The sequence below is a fragment of the Salmo salar genome, chromosome ssa08 (assembly GCF_905237065.1).
Source record: "Salmo salar chromosome ssa08, Ssal_v3.1, whole genome shotgun sequence".
NCBI classification, from domain to species: domain Eukaryota; kingdom Metazoa; phylum Chordata; class Actinopteri; order Salmoniformes; family Salmonidae; genus Salmo; species Salmo salar.
In genome coordinates this window covers 3,584,220-3,601,077 of record NC_059449.1, presented here as the reverse complement: position 1 = coordinate 3,601,077, position 16,858 = coordinate 3,584,220, and the positions used below count along the sequence as shown (strand labels likewise).

The window sequence follows — 16,858 nt, the reverse complement described above, 5'->3', positions numbered from 1 at the left end:
CCTCATTCCTCCTCCACAATTACCAAGCCTTAACAATAGATGAGTGCCACGAAGAAAGGAGTTGGACAGATATTCTCTAAGTGTAACACCCATTTGGCTGTACAAAAAAAGTATGGAAGAATAATTATTATTGCGTCTGATAGGCCTACAGCAGGTGGAATATTGGACCAACATTGGGGAAAAGGCAAACCCATGGAAAATTAGACCAACATTGATCACTATATATATATATATATATATATATATATATATATAGCCAAGGGGGAAGGCTATGCTTACAGATGCTAAATTTGACAAGCCCTCACAATTTGTCTTCTTTCAAATAGATGATGAGAGAAACAAATGGCAAAGCCCCTCTCGTTATTGGCCAAAGTATTCTCAGAACCTATCAAGAATGTGAAATGAAAAAAAAAATCCTCAAAGATAACATCGTGCAGGCCTGTTTTTCCTGAGCTAATTATTTCCTTTGGCAAGGCAGAGCTCCCCTTTCCCCCTCCCACCTCTCCCCCGCCACGGGTATGGGGATATTCATAATGGTATCACGCGAAAAAAGCGCAACAACATATTAGTCATGTGGTATGTCCAAAATGGCACCCTATTCCCTATATAGCGTACTACTTTTGACCCATATGGCTCTGGTCAAAGTAATGAACTATGTAGGAGATGGTGCAACCTTTATTTATCTAGGCAAGTCAGTTAAGAACAAATTCTTATTTACAATGACGGCATACCCCAACCAAACCCTAACGACGCAGGGCCAATTGTGCGTTGCCCTATGGGACTCCCAATCACCGGTTGTGATACAGCCTGGAATCAAACCAGGGTCTGTTGCCCCTAGCACTGAGATGCAGTGCCTTAGACTGCTGTGCCACTCGGGAGCCCATTTTGGGACAAATCCATACAGTAGTCTCGTTTTGCTTCGAGTCAAAGGCCTCCTTCCTTACAACATCAGTGTCTTCAATAACATTTTGATACTGGTGCCGAGGCCATCACCAGATGCCTTTGTAACAATCAGAAGCGATACGTAACTACAGTTTCAGGTTACGTACAACGTGTCTGTTCTGTTTGTAAAAGTACGGAGTTCGGATATCTACAGTACCAGCCAACAGTTTGGACACCTACTCATTCAAGGGTTTTTCTTTATTTTACTATTTTCTACATTGTAGAATAATCGTGAAGACCTCAACCCAATTGAGATGGTTTGGGATGAGTTGGACCGCAGAGTGAAGGAAACACAGCCAACAAGTGCTCAGAATATGTGGGAACTCCTTCAAGACTGTTGGAAAAGCATTCCAGGTGAAGCTGGTTGAGAGAATGCCAAGAGTGTGCAAAGCTTTCATCATATATTTTGATTTGTTTAACACTTTTTTGGTTTCTACATGATTCCATATGTGTTATTTCATAGTTTTGATGTCTTCACTATTATTCTACAATGTAGAAAATAGTAAAAATAAAGAGAAACCCTTGAATGAGTAGGTGTGTCCAAACTTTTGACTGGTACTGTATATGGTTAGAGTTGCATTACTAATGTCTGTAATGCCTCAGAGCGTGCTATGCCTTCCTGTGTATCCTTTATCAAGGTCTCTGTCACATTACTATACACATTGCCTACTGCATATAATATATGACTAGTTTATCTCCTTAAGGCAGAGACATTACGGCCTCAAAATGTAGTTTTTGTTTTGTTCCTCAGCTTTAACAGCACAAAGTTTATATTTTTCTCAGTTTTTTCGGATTAGACCTATGGACAGCACTGACATTTTGTTTATTGGAAAAAGTGAAACGTTGGGCTGACTGTATTACATTATTTTCTCTTGCTGTCAGTCTGTCGCAGTTCCGCCACCACATTAACACGGACATTCCTACAGCGATAAGGCTCGTAGAAGAAGTGTTAAACATTATCTCTTTTGAACTGCTCTGCATTCATAGAATTGGAGAGTCGCTCTACATTTGAGTGGTGAGGTGATGACGTTGGAAAGATTTTGGTAACTATTTAAGGCCGTGTGTGTGTGTGTGTGTTTGTATGTGTGTACGTGTGTGTTTGTGTACGGGTGCGTTTACGTTTACGTTTGTGTGTTCGGACAAATGCTAAAAGCTTGTGTTCCAACACAAATAGATGTGTCATGGGGACTGGAGCCACAGAAATTGAGTCACGAGCATCATCAGAGCCACATTTCTTTAGCCTAAGATAATGACAATGCCTTCAGTGGTTGCTTATTGTGGATTTATTGTTGCGCCCTGAATGTAGTGTCTTGGTAGTTGACTTCCTCGCTCTGTGCATTATCATGAGGTTACCAAGCCATGTTTCTCACTTCGTTCTACCAAGCCATTGCATGCAAAGGCTAACTCAGAGACATGAAGCGGAAAGGCAGAGAAGATTTGAGAGGGGGGAGAACAAAAGAACGAGAGGGGTATTGTACGTGTGGAATGGTGCCATCTTTACCTCCTCCCTTCCCCCTCCTCCTTTTTCTTCCCCTCATCCTGGCTGTTGGGCGTGTGTTGTTGAGACTATGGGAGGAATTCAATTACAGCTGTCATAAGGGCAGTGGACCGTTGGGTTCCTGGGGTCAGCGGCCTGAATACTGCAATTAGAATTACCCATCTCATAATAGACTCTTTCGTGTCGATGAAATTTAAATATCCTCGTTTAATATTTCACTTTCTTAATAGTGCACTTGGAATATGTAAACGTAAGCACAGTGAAAGAGATATATAACTTAAAAGTAATTGAATTGAGGTTGGGGAGCTGGGTACTGAGGGACTGTAGGTTGGAGGGCTGGAGGACTGAGAGGCTGGGAGGTTGGAAGGCTTGGGCTGGGGGGCCTCAGCTAGCCTGGCACAAGTAGCAGAGCGTGCTGGTTGGGGCCGAGCCAGGAGACGCTATCAGCCAACCAACAGCCAAGTATGCACAATAACATTCCGGGGGATTGTAGGAAATGAAATCTAAGGAACTCAACTTGATTAGTAGGCATAGTATGTTATGTGTAGGCTTATACAAAACAACGAGGCTGTGTTGGCTTGCAACAATGTTACAAACAGTGGTCCAATGAGATGGAAATCCCCAATGGTTTTAAACACACTTTCCTTTAACGTAACACCTGTGGTGCGAATAGGATTTCCCATTATAGAAAGCACTATCGCAAAGTTAGTTGTTGTTTACTCTCAGAGGTAGAGTACAACTTCTAAAAGATGCCTCCCTCTCTAAACTCTATGGTGCCTGACTAAACTCCCGCATTGTTCCAAAAGCAATGTTTGCCAGAATACCTCTTTTAGAATTACCCATCTCTAAAATCTTTTGTCTATCTTGGGGGGCACAGTCCATTTGTTCTGTTGTAAGAGTACATAACTGCAGCCAACAATTTGAGCACTGGGTGGAACTAATGAAGTGGTGCTGGCCATCTTTTGAATGATTTTCCTGATACATACTGTAAATAATGCAATAGAAAGAACGAGGTATAGAGCGCGTGTGTGTGTACCAGGGGAGGCTCCTCAGAAGAGGATGGGGAGGACTGTACTCCTCAGTTGTAACAATTGTTGTGTGTGGAGGACCAAGACGCAACAGGGATGTGTATACTCATCTTCTTTAATATTGAAGAAGGTGAAACAAAATGAAACACGTATACAGTTACGAAAACGACACTACCAGTTCTGTCAGGTGAAGAACACAAAACAGAATACAACTACCCACAATCCACAATACAAACACACCCCTAATTATAGGACCTTCAATCAGAGGCAACGATAGACAGCTGCCTCCAACTGAAGGCCTCAACACCAATTAACTAAACATAGAAATACAAATGACTAGACAGAACATAGAAATAAACTAACATAGAACAATAACCAAAATCCTGGACTAATAAATCAAATACCCCTCTCTACATGGACACATACACACAACCACCCTGAACCACAAAACAAATACCCCCTGTCACATCCTGACCAAACTAAACACTAACAAATAACACCTTACAGGTCAGAACGTGACAGTACCCCCCCAAAGGTGCAAACCCCGGATGCACCTAACAAAAAGAAAATACAAAAATAACCCCCCCCCCCAAAAGGAGGGAAGGGAGGGCGGCCACCGTCACCGACGATGCTTCTGCAACGCTCCCCCCTTCCCGCATACTAGTCCCTACGGAGGTGGCTCTGGAGCGGGACGTATCCCTTGCTCCACCACTTGCTCACCCCTCTTCTTTGCAGACTCTGGGGCGAGGTCCCTCTGTCGACCTCGGACTTGGGATCCTCGCTACGGGCGACTCTGGCTGCATCGGACTGGAGGGCGACTCTCTCGGGCGTAGGTGCCGGACAGTCGGGCTGAGGCACTGTCGTTGGGCACCCTGGGTTAGGCGCTGTCGCTGGGCACTCTGTGCGAGACGCTGTCGCTGTGCCATCTGGGCGAGACGTGTGCACTGAAGGCCTGGTACGTGGGACTGGCGTAGGGGACGCCGGACTAGGCCCATGTACCTCAAGGCTAGTGCTAGGGGCAAGAGTAGGACGAGTTGGGGTGGTGTGCCGCACTGGGAGCCTGGTGCATGGTGCTGGCTTCGGGGGAGTCAGACTAGGGACACACCTGTAGGCTTGTGCGGGGAGCAGGGATAGGTCGAGCTGTACTAGGCTGCCGATCGGGAAGCCTGGTGCGCGGTGCTGGCTTCGGAGGAGCCAGACTGGAGACACGCACCTGTGGGCTTCTACAAGGAGCAGGAGTAGGATACACCGGGCCTTGGGTAAGTACTGGAAGTCTCGAGCTCACCTCCTGCACAACCCATCCTGGCTGGATGGCAGTAGTAGCCCTGTACGTTTGCGGTGCTGGTACAGGGCGGACTGGGCTATGCAGGGGCCTGATGGTCGCCGTGCGTAGAGGAGGTGTCCTGTAGCCTGGACTTTGGAGGCGTACCGGTGGCCAGACGTATTGGGCTGGCATCCTCCTTCCAGGCTGGATGCCCACTCTAGCACGGCCTTTGCTTGGGGCTGAGATCACACGCACCGGACTGTGCGTGCGCATGGGCGAGATCTTGCATACCTCTTCGTACTTCGGCGCTCTCCACTCCATGTGCTCCCCATAATAAGCACGAGGTGTTGGCTTCAGGGGCATCCTTTGCCCAGCCACCCACCCCGTGTGCCCCCCCATTTGTTTTTATTGGGGCTGCCTCTCAGGCTTCCTTGCTAGCCTCGTCCCAACGTACTTCTCCCGGTCCTCACCGTTCCTTCGCCACGGACCTTCTCCCGCCAGGATTTCCTCCCATGACCACGATTCCCTGTAGTCATCCTGCTTCCTTGGCTGCTCCCTCTTCTGTTGCTTGGTCTGGTTGTGGTGGGTAGTTCTGTAACGATTGTCGTGTGTGGAGGACCAAGACGCAACAGGGAAGTGTATACTCATCTTCTTTTTTAATATTGAAGAAGGTGAAACAAAATGAAACACGTATACAATTACGAAAATGACACTAACAGTTCTGTCAGGTGAAGAACACAAAACAGAATACAACTACCCACAATCCACAATACAAACACACCCCTAATTATAGGACCTTCAATCAGAGGCAACGATAGACAGCTGCCTCCAACTGAAGGCCCCAACACCAATTAACTAAACATAGAAATACAAATGACTAGACAGAACATAGAAATAAACTAACATAGAACAATAACCAAAACCCTGGACTAATAAATCAAATACCCCTCTCTACATGGACATATACACACAACCACCCTGAACCACATAAAACAAATACCCCCTGCCACGTCCTGACCAAACTAAACACTAACAAATAACACCTTACAGGTCAGAACGTGACATCAGTGAATTTCATAAAAATGTAAATGTTAAAACATTTTAAAAGTTATCCTTTTTAGATTAAACTAGACTAAATATATTCACGTCATCAAATAATTGATTAAAATACACTGTTTTGCAATGAAGGTCTACAGTAGCCTCAACAGCACTCTGTAGGGTATCACCATGGTGTAGCCGGAGAACAGCTAGCTTCTGTTCTCTTCTGGGTACATTGACTTCAATACAAAATCTAGGAGGCTCATGGTTCTCACCCCCTTCCATAGACTTACAGAGTAATTATGACAACTTCAAGAGGACATCCTCCAACCTATCAGAGATCTTGCAGCATGAACTGACATGTTGTCCACCAAATCAAAGGATCAGATAATGAATCTAGTACTGAAAGCATAAGCTACAGTTAGCTAGCACTGCAGTGCATAGAATGTGGTGAGTAGTTGACTCAAAGAGAGAGAAAGACAATAGTTGAACAGTTTTGAACAAATACATTTCTTCCAACACAAAGGAAAAGCAAGAGAGAGATAGAGAGATGTCATCTTTTTCACTTTCAATTTCAATTACTTAGCTAGCAAACCCAGTCGTTCCTTCTAAATGTTCCATTGCCATACTGGCTGGCAACGTTCTTATCCCTTGTTTGCTAGCTAGCCAACTATGACTAACTTTCAGTCACTTCAAAAAGTGTAGTCAGAACAACAGCAACAGTAGCTGCATTTGCATTTGTTTAAGCTGTTTTCTAGAGACATTTATTTGGATGCATCCATAAAAATGAGCTTATGAGGTGCGATTTCGCCTGGCATAGAAAATGTGCTCACTTGTTAGGACACTGTTGTTCCGAGGAGCTAGCCAACAACACAGATAAAACAATCACTTCCAACTGAAGCTGGAAGGACTGTAAACTAGCTGCACTTCATTTCATTTTACCTTTTTTCAATTGACATTTCTTTGTATACAGTGCATTCGAAAAGTATTCAGACCCTTGACTTTTTCCACATTTTGTTACGTTACAGCCTTATATATAAAAAAATATTAAATAAAAAAATGTCCTCACCAATCAACACACAATACCCCATAATGACAAAGCGAAAACATGTTTTTAGATTTTTTTGCTAATTTATAATAAAATAAAAACTGAAATACCTTATTTACATAAGTATTCAGACCCTTTGTTATGAGACTCGAAATTGAGCTCCGGTGCATCCTGTTTCAATTGATCATCCTTGAGATGTTTCTTCAACTTGATTGGAGTCCACCTGTGTGAAATTCAACTGATTGGACATGATTTGGAAAGACACACACCTGTCTATAGAAGGTCCCACAGTTGACAGTGCATGTCTGAGCAAAAACCAAGCCATGAGGTCGAAGGAATTGTCCATAAAATTCAGAGACAGGATTGTGTGGCACAGATCTGGGGAAGGGTACCAAAACATTTCAGCATTGAAGGTCCCCAAGAACACAATGGTCTCCATCTTTCTTAAATGGAAAACGTTTGGATCCACCAAGACTCTTCCTAGAGCTGGCCGCCCAACCAAACTGAGCAATCGGGGGAGAAGGGCCTTGTTCACGGAGGTGACCAAGAACCTGATGGCCACTCTGACAGAGCGGCCATCAGCGGCCATCATAAATGGAAGTAATCAGAATGAAACGGGGATAAACTTTCCTGAATTTGTGCAATAGAAACTCTCTGTTTGCAACTGTTCGACTAATGATTACACCCTAGATCAGCTAGATACAGGCAAGAGTGTGCAAGGCAGTATTGAATATGTCACTGTCTGTCCATATGACACTTTCTGTCACCTCAAAATGGTCCCTCGACCTGTGTGCACCTACGTTGTAAACTTTCATTCATAGGCTAGGTTGTAGCAACCTCATGATGGGTATAGGGAAAACGTCAGTATCAGTATTAACCTATCGCTCTTACATTGAACTGGGTGAATGGAATATGAATGACAGCCATCCAATGGTAAGAGGCCATGCTCATGAAAAGAAAGGTGTGTCCTCCCTCATCTTAAATGGCACTGACCGCCATTGTGTGTGTCTTTCTTATTTGACATCATCACAGTGAGCAGAGACGTCAGTTCAACATCTAGTTTTAATTTGAGTTGTCAACTAACGTGAATTCAACGTGAAATCAACCAAAAAATGTCACCATGTCATTGGACTTCGGTTAAAATCTGGGTGAAAAATATATGAAATGCCCTTTACATTGATCCAATCAGTTTTCCATGTTGATTCAATGTCATCACATCATTTTTGAGGGTTGAAATTATGTGGAAACAACATTGATTCAACCAGATTTGCCCAGTAGGATGTTATCATAAATGGCTCCGCTATGCCCCAGTCTTTCTCATTGATGCTCCATATAAAACCTATTACTTGACATAATTAGGGTGGCATTTGATTACCTCCTGTCATGCCTCTCGTCTCTACATCTGACCCCATTTCACCGTTAAAGCACCTTTCAACTCATTAGCATTTTATTGACTGTCTGCTGCTCTGTGAGCAAGTCACCTGTTCGTTTCTCAAATCACCATCAGCCAAAGGTTCTAGCACTTACTCTTACACATTGTGTTCAATGCTGTTTGATGATCTGCATAGTACATTGTGCTGTGTATCTATGTGTTGTGTTTGAACACCTTCTACTCCCTTTCAACTCCTTTTTTTCTATTGACCTGTTGTTGCAGAGAAATTCACTGTAAAACAAACACCCACAACTCTAGTTATTTCAACTAATTATTATTAAGTAACCGGTTACACAGTTTTTTTTATGTTTACTCAACTTTTCTGTCCAAGTGCTGCACTCCGCTCCGCGTCGTGCTGCACTCCGCTCCGCAGGTAATATTACATCTCATTACATTACAACGGTTTGATTTGTTTGATCTGAGCAATTTTTTAGCTAGCTACTTAGCTGTCTTTGTATCAAAGATAATTGTGTAGTTTAGAGTAATTATCGAGGTTAGCTAGCCAGCTATTTTCGTCCGCCGCGCCGCGCCACCGTTCTCCTACTTAGTCAACAACTGCTAGCTAGCTAGCCAACTTCTACCGACGAGCAGCACTGTAGAAACTAATACATTACAACGGAACGATTTGATTAGTGTAGTGTTAGCTAGCTACATAGTTGTCTTTGCTGTCTTTGTATCTAAGATAATTGTGTAGTTTAGAGTAATTATCGAGGTTAGCTAGCCAGCTATTTTTGTCCGCTGCGCCGCGCCACCGTTCTCCTACTTAGTCAACACTGCTAGCTAGCTAGCCAACTTCTACCGACTAGCAGCACTGTAGAAACGAATACATTACAACGGAATGATTTGATTACTGTAGTGTTAGCTAGCTACATAGTTGTCTTTGTATCATGATAATGGTGTAGTACTGAAACTATCGAGGTTACCTAGCCAGCTACACTTTCAAACAAAGTCAACAACGCAGCCACTGCTAGCTAGCCTACTTCACCAGCCAGCAGTACTGTATCATTTTAATCATTTTAGTCAATAAGATTTTTGCAACGTAAGCTTAACTCTTACATCTAGAAGTTCCGCTAGCGGAACACCTGCTCCAATATCCAATGATGGGCGTGGCGCGAAATACAAATTCCTCAAAAATCCGAAAACTTCAATTTTTCAAACATATGACTATTTTACACCATTTTAAAGACAAGACTCTCCTTTATCTAACCACACTGTCCGATTTCAAAAAGGATTTACAGCGAAAGCAAAACATTAGATTATGTCAGCAGAGTACCCAGCCAGAAATAATCAGACACCCATTTTTCAAGCTAGCATATAACGTCACAAAAAAGAAAACCACAGCTAAATGCAGCACTAACCTTTGATGATCTTCATCAGACGACACTCCTAGGACATTATGTTATACAATACATGCATGCTTTCTTCAATCAAGTTCATATTTATATAAAAAACAGCTTTTTACATTAGCATGTGACGTTCAGAACTAGCATACCCACCGAAACTTCCGGTGAATTTACTAAATTACTCACAATAAACGTTCACAAAAAACATAACAATTATTTTAAGAATTATAGATACAGAACTCCTTTATGCAATCGCTATGTCCGATTTTAAAATAGCTTTTCGGTGAAAGCACATTTAGCATTATTCTGAGTAGATAGCTCACCATCACGGGCTAGCTATTTTGACACCCACCAAGTTTAGCCCTCACCAAACTCAGATTTACTATAAGAAAAATTTGATTACCTTTGCTGTTCTTCGTCAGAATGCACTCCCGGGACTTCTACTTCAATAACAAATGTTGGTTTGGTTCCAAATAATCCATAGTTATATCAAAATAGCGGCGTTTTGTTGTGCGTTCAAGACACTATCCAAAGGGTAAAGAAGGGTGACGCGCCCGACGCGTTTCGTGACAAAAAAATTGAAAATATTCCATTACCGTACTTCGAAGCATGTCAAACGCTGTTTAAAATCAATTTTTATGCGATTTTTCTCGTAAAAAATCGATAATATTCCGACCGGGAGTCGTTGTTTTCGTTCAAAGACTGAAAATAAAAACATAGTGTCGGCTCGTGCACGCGCCTCAGTCTCATTGTTCTCAGATCGACCACTATCCAAATGCGCTACTGTTTTTTCAGCCATGGCCTACAAAGGCATCATTCAACGTTTTGCCGCCTTCTGAGAGCCTATGGGAGCCGTAGGAAGTGTCACGTTACAGCAGAGATCCTCAGTTTTCAATAAAGAGAGTGTAGAAGGCCAAGGAATGGTCAGAGAGGGCACTTCCTGTAAGGAATCTTCTCAGGTTTTGGCCTGCCAAATGAGTTCTGTTATACTCACAGACACCATTCAAACAGTTTTAGAAACTTTGGAGTGTTTTCTATCCAAAGCGAATAATTATATGCATATTCTAGTTTCTGGGCAGGAGTAATAATCAGATAAAATCGGGTAAATTTTTTATCCGGCCGTGAAAATACTGCCCCCTATCCATAACAGGTTAACTTTCTGAACATTCGAGACGTGTCGTCCACTTGTCATTCCAATCTCCTTTGCATTAGCGTAGCCTCTTCTGTAGCCTGTCAACTATGTGTCTGTCTATCCCTGTTCTCTCCCCTCTGCACAGGCCATACAAACGCTTCACACCGCGTGGCCGCTGCCACTCTAACCTGGTGGTCCCAGCGCGCACGACCCACGTGGAGTTCCAGGTCTCCGGCAGCCTCTGGAACTGCCGGTCTGCGGCCAACAAGGCAGAGTTCATCTCAGCCTATGCTACCCTCCAGTCCCTCGACTTCTTGGCGCTGACGGAAACATGGATTACCACAGTTAACACTGCTACTCCTACTGCTCTCTCTTCGTCTGCCCACGTGTTCTCGCATACCCCTAGAGCATCAAGCCAGCGGGGTGGTAGCACTGGGATCCTCATCTCTCCCAAGTGGACATTCTCTCTTTCTCCCCTGACCCATCTGTCTATCGCCTACTTTGAATTCCATGCTGTCACAGTTACCAGCCCTTTCAAGCTTAACATCCTTATCATTTATCGCCCTCCAGGTTCCCTTGGAGAGTTCATCAATGAGCTTGACGCCTTGATAAGTTCCTTTCCTGAGGATGGCTCACCTCTCATAGTTCTGGGTCACTTTAACCTCCCCACGTCTACCTTTGACTCATTCCACTCTGCCTCCTTCTTTCCACTCCTCTCCTCTCTTGACCTCACCCTCTCACCTTCCCCCCTACTCACAAGGCAGGCATTACGCTTGACCTCATCTTTACTAGATGCTGTTCCTCCACTAATCTCATTGCAACTCCCCTCCAAGTCTCCGACCACTACCTTGTACCTGGTATTGCGCCGTCCCGACTTTCGCTCTCTCTCCCCCGCTACTCTCTCCTCTTCCATCCTATCATCTCTTCCCTCTGCTCAAACCTTCTCCAACCTATCTCCTGATTCTGCCTCCTCAACCCTCCTCTCCTCCCTTTCTGCATCCTTTGACTCTCTATGTCCCCTATCCTCCAGGCCGGCTCGGTCCTCCCCTCCTGCTCCGTGGCTCGACGACTCATTGCGAGCTCACAGAACAGGGCTCCGGGCAGCCGAGCGGAAATGGAGGAAAACTCGCCTCCCCTGCGGACCTGGCATCCTTTCACTCCCTCCTCTCTACATTTTCCTCTTCTGTCTCTGCTGCTAAAGCCACTTTCTACCACTCTAAATTCCAAGCATCTGCCTCTAACCCTAGGAAGCTCTTTGCCACCTTCTCCTCCCTCCTGAATCCTCCTCCCCCTCCCCCCTCCTCCCTCTCTGCGGATGACTTCGTCAACCATTTTGAAAAGAAGGTCGACGACATCCGATCCTCGTTTGCTAAGTCAAACGACACCGCAGGTCCTGCTCACACTGCCCTACCCTGTGCTTTGACCTCTTTCTCCCCTCTCTCTCCAGATGAAATCTCGCGTCTTGTGACGGCCGGCCGCCCAACAACCTGCCCGCTTGACCCTATCCCCTCCTCTCTTCTCCAGACCATTTCCGGAGACCTTTTCCCTTACCTCACCTCGCTCATCAACTCATCCTTGACCGCTGGCTACGTCCCTTCCGTCTTCAAGAGAGCGAGAGTTGCACCCCTTCTGAAAAAACCTACACTCGATCCCTCCGATGTCAACAACTACAGACCAGTATCCCTTCTTTCTTTTCTCTCCAAAACTCTTGAACGTGCTGTCCTTGGCCAGCTCTCCTGCTATCTCTCTCAGCATTACCTTCTTGATCCAAATCAGTCAGGTTTCAAGACTGGTCATTCAACTGAGACTGCTCTTCTCTCTGTCACAGAGGCGCTCCGCACTGCTAAAGCTAACTCTCTCTTCTCTGCTCTCATCCTTCTAGACCTATCGGCTGCCTTTGATACTGTGAACCATCAGATCCTCCTCTCCACCCTCTCCGAGTTGGGCATCTCCGGCGCGGCCCACGCTTGGATTGCGTCCTACCTGACAGGTCGCTCCTACCAGGTGGCGTGGCGAGAATCTGTCTCCGCACCACGTGCTCTCACCACTGGTGTCCCCCAGGGCTCTGTTCTAGGCCCTCTGCTATTCTCGCTATACACCAAGTCACTTGGCTCTGTCATATCCTCACATGGTCTCTCCTATCATTGCTATGCAGACGACACACAATTAATCTTCTCCTTTCCCCCTTCTGATAACCAGGTGGCGAATCGCATCTCTGCATGTCTGTCAGACATATCAGTGTGGATGACGGATCACCACTTCAAGCTGAACCTCGGCAAGACGGAGCTGCTCTTCCTCCCGGGGAAGGACTGCCCGTTCCATGATCTCGCCATCACGGTTGACAACTCCATTGTGTCCTCCTCCCAGAGTGCTAAGAACCTTGGCGTGACCCTGGACAACACCCTGTCGTTCTCCACAAACATCAAGGCGGTGACCCGATCCTGTAGGTTCATGCTCTACAACATTTGCAGAGTACGACCCTGCCTCACACAGGAAGCGGCGCAGGTCATAATCCAGGCACTTGTCATCTCCCGTCTGGATTACTGCAACTCGCTGTTGGCTGGGCTCCCTGCCTGTGCCATTAAACCCCTACAACTCATCCAGAACGCCGCAGCCCGTCTGGTGTTCAACCTTCCCAAGTTCTCTCACGTCACCCCGATCCTCCGCTCTCTCCAATGGCTTCCAGTTGAAGCTCGCATCCGCTACAAGACCATGGTGCTTGCCTACGGAGCTGTGAGGGGAACGGCACCTCCGAACCTTCAGGCTCTGATCAGGCCCTACACCCAAACAAGGGCACTGCGTTCATCCACCTCTGGCCTGCTCGCCTCCCTACCTCTGAGGAAGCACAGTTCCCGCTCAGCCCAGTCAAAACTGTTTGCTGCTCTGGCACCCCAATGGTGGAACAAGCTCCCTCACGACGCCAGGACAGCGGAGTCAATCACCACCTTCTGGAGACACCTGAAACCCCACCTCTTTAAGGAATACCTAGGATAGGATAAAGTAATCCTTCTACCCCCCCCCCTTAAAGGATTTAGATGCTCTATTGTAAAGTGGTTGTTCCACTGGATATCATAAGGTGAATGCACCAATTTGTAAGTCACTCTGGATAAGAGCGTCCGCTAAATGACTTAAATGTAAATGTAAATGTTAACCTGAACTAAAAACATTTAGTTGGCCCAAACTAAGCTCCAACTTGAGAAAACTGTGTCAAAAAAAATTCTGTCCATTTAAAACGATGTTTTCTAAACTCATACGTTCATTGAAGTAGAAACTATTATTTGGGAATCTTAAAACTAAAAACAGCTGTGCAACTGATTACACAAAGCTTTTAACATACCATTTTTTTTTTACTTACATAGTTGACACATGATTACATTGTGCATGTTCATTTATACAGTAATTATGATTCAACATGTCCTCACCTGGATTTGAACTCACAACCTCTTGGTTCATGGCATGCCAATCTTCCTGCTACACCACCATGTCTGTGTCAGTTATCAATTCATCTGACTATTCTCTCGTCATTGATTTCATGTACTTATTTTAGCAATTCAAATGTTCTGTATAGTTGTCTAATGTTGGAGGGGAATATTATATATTTTAATGTGACTCCTTAATCACTATGACAAATAAAATGGTTTTTCTTGAGTGTACTTTTATGTCAGGAAAGGAATAGGAATGGCTTGTTTTTGCTCTTCAACATAGTGCTACAAAACAGTAAGGCTTTAAGCACAATTGATGACGCCTTTGAAGGATATTTTATGTCTATGGACTGCAAACAATACATCGATGAATTGCACATGTGTATAGGCATATGAAAAATCGGACTTATAGTTATGTGTAATGATGCCGGATGCCACAAGTACAACTCTTCATGATAGGTTTTAGTACATTGTTACCGAGTATATGTCGTGCGTAATTGTGCGTAATTGTGGATTTTCTCAGTATGCTACGTTTATCTTCTAGAGAAGAAAAAAATGAAAAACCAATACCTCACAATTTCAGATATTAAAAGAGTGTATTGTATTGGGAGTTTGCACGCTGCGCGCAACCTTTTCATAATAATTATGCACTTGGATGAATTTCAAACATCCTTGCTTAATTAATGTTTCACGTTCTAAATAGTGCACTTCAATATGTAAACATAAGCACAGTGAACAAGATATAACTTAAACGTAATTTAATCGTATTTGAGTGATATGGACACAAGGTATAGGCTACATCCTCGCAGTGAAATGCACAATCGTCAACCAATACAGCGAATCCTACTGATCACACGAGGGAGCGCACACACAAATGTACAGATTCTGAGACACATATTTTACATATGGTTAAAACAGAGAAGCAATTAGACTGTAGCCTCTATTGTGGACCTCTTTATCCCCCAATCAATTGCTAATTAAATGTTAATAATGCAAACCAACACTTACCCAGTGGTAAAACAAAGAAAAACGGTAGCCAACACAGGATGAACATCCCGACGACTATAGCCAGGGTTTTGGCAGCCTTCTTCTCACGGGAGAACTTCATCAAGCGCACGGACAGCGAACTCCGGAAGGGATGGTTTTTACTCTTGGAAGTATCCTCCAGCATACTCCGACAGTGTATCCTAAGCACCACTTCTATAGACTTATTTCTCTCCCGTTTCACCCCCGCTTCTAAACTCTTGGTAGTCTTCCGGGCCACCACGTAGACCCTGAAGTACATCACTAGGATGACCATAAGCGGGAGGTAGAAGGAAAAGAGCGAGGAGAAGAGGGCATATCCCGGTTCTTCGGTGATGCTGCAGACGCTCTCGTCGGTCGGCGGCGGTTCCTTCCATCCCAGCAGCGGTCCTATGGAGATGACCATGGAGGATACCCAGACCACCACCAGAATGACAGCGGCTTTCTTCTCCGTCATGATGGTGGGGTATTTGAGGCAGTGTTTGACCCCGATGTACCTGTCTATGGAGATGATACAGAGGCTGAGGATGGACGCGGTGCAGCAGAGAACATCCACCGCTGCCCAGATGTTGCAGAAGACCCGGCCGAACACCCAGCATCCCAGCACTTCCAAAGACGCGGAGAAAGGCAGCACAATAATGCTCAGTAGCAAGTCCGCTATGGCCAGGTTGACTATAAAGAAGTTGGTGACGGTCTGTAAGTGTCTATTGCATAGCACCGAGAGGATAACCAAAATGTTCCCAACGATAGCCACCAAGATGAACACGGAGAGAAAGACCCCGACCGCAATGACCTGGGGGTCCAGGGTGATGTTCGTGCAGCTGGTGGAGTTGGTGCTGTTGTCTGTGAATAAGATTTGGTCCAGGAAAGATTCGTTGAGAGCTTTTTCAAAATATATTCCATCATTGCTTTCGTTCATCAAATTAGAATATGTCATTTTGAAACTCCATAAAGAAAACGTTATAGTTTGATTCCAAGGGAGAACAAAGTGGTTTTCATAATGTTTTGTGTGTTTCCAATATGAAAAGAAAACGAGATGAAATGGGACATTCTTCTCACATATGTGAATTGTCTTGAATTTATAAACATCTCCAGTGTTATCTAGATTGTTTCATCTGTTAAATGCGTATTTCCCCCCTCACAACAAAAATAAAACCGATGCGCAATAACAGCACCATCCCTCTGTCTGAAAATGCAGGATCAACTATTCCTTATTTAAAAAACTGAAGTCTGCTCCAGCCAGGGATTTTCTTTGAGTTCTTTGAGGTAGTAGAAATGTCAGAAAATCTCAAATGAAGTATCAGTAAGTATATTTTTGTAGCTCCATAGCCCCGGATGGTCCGATTCTAGTCCACTGGTGGTATTCTTTTAGTAAGAAGTCCAACCCGAACGACAGAGTCTCAGCCTGCCTAGGACCCCAGCATCTGAGCTCTGCGCTCTTCCCTAGCAAGTGGATTAAGTGACGCGTCGCCTAATAACTGCGATGCCACGAGAGGGAGTCGCGCTCGTTTCCACACACTCAACACGCATGCCAGTGTCGCCGCGAGTGTATATATTTTACCCATAGCCTAATATTCAGTTGATGTTTAGACTACTTCAGTATTACATCGCTGACATATGCAACCTGAAGCCAGTCTACATGCAAACTAAACCCTTCAGTAGAATATAATACACTACATGGCCAAAAG

The 16,858-nt window shown here is 44.7% G+C and overlaps 1 protein-coding gene across 1 annotated transcript in view; it reads right to left on the bottom strand.

Moving 5' to 3' along the window:
- Nucleotides 1-16,624, bottom strand: part of LOC106609980 (alpha-1D adrenergic receptor) — a 35,496-nt gene extending 18,872 nt beyond the window's left edge. The window contains exon 1 of the mRNA XM_014209065.2: nucleotides 15,156-16,624. Within this exon, the coding sequence (XP_014064540.1) occupies nucleotides 15,156-16,107 (952 nt within the window). The 5' untranslated portion in view covers nucleotides 16,108-16,624. The remainder of the gene's footprint in view (nucleotides 1-15,155) is intronic.
- Nucleotides 16,625-16,858: the final 234 nt, after the last annotated feature.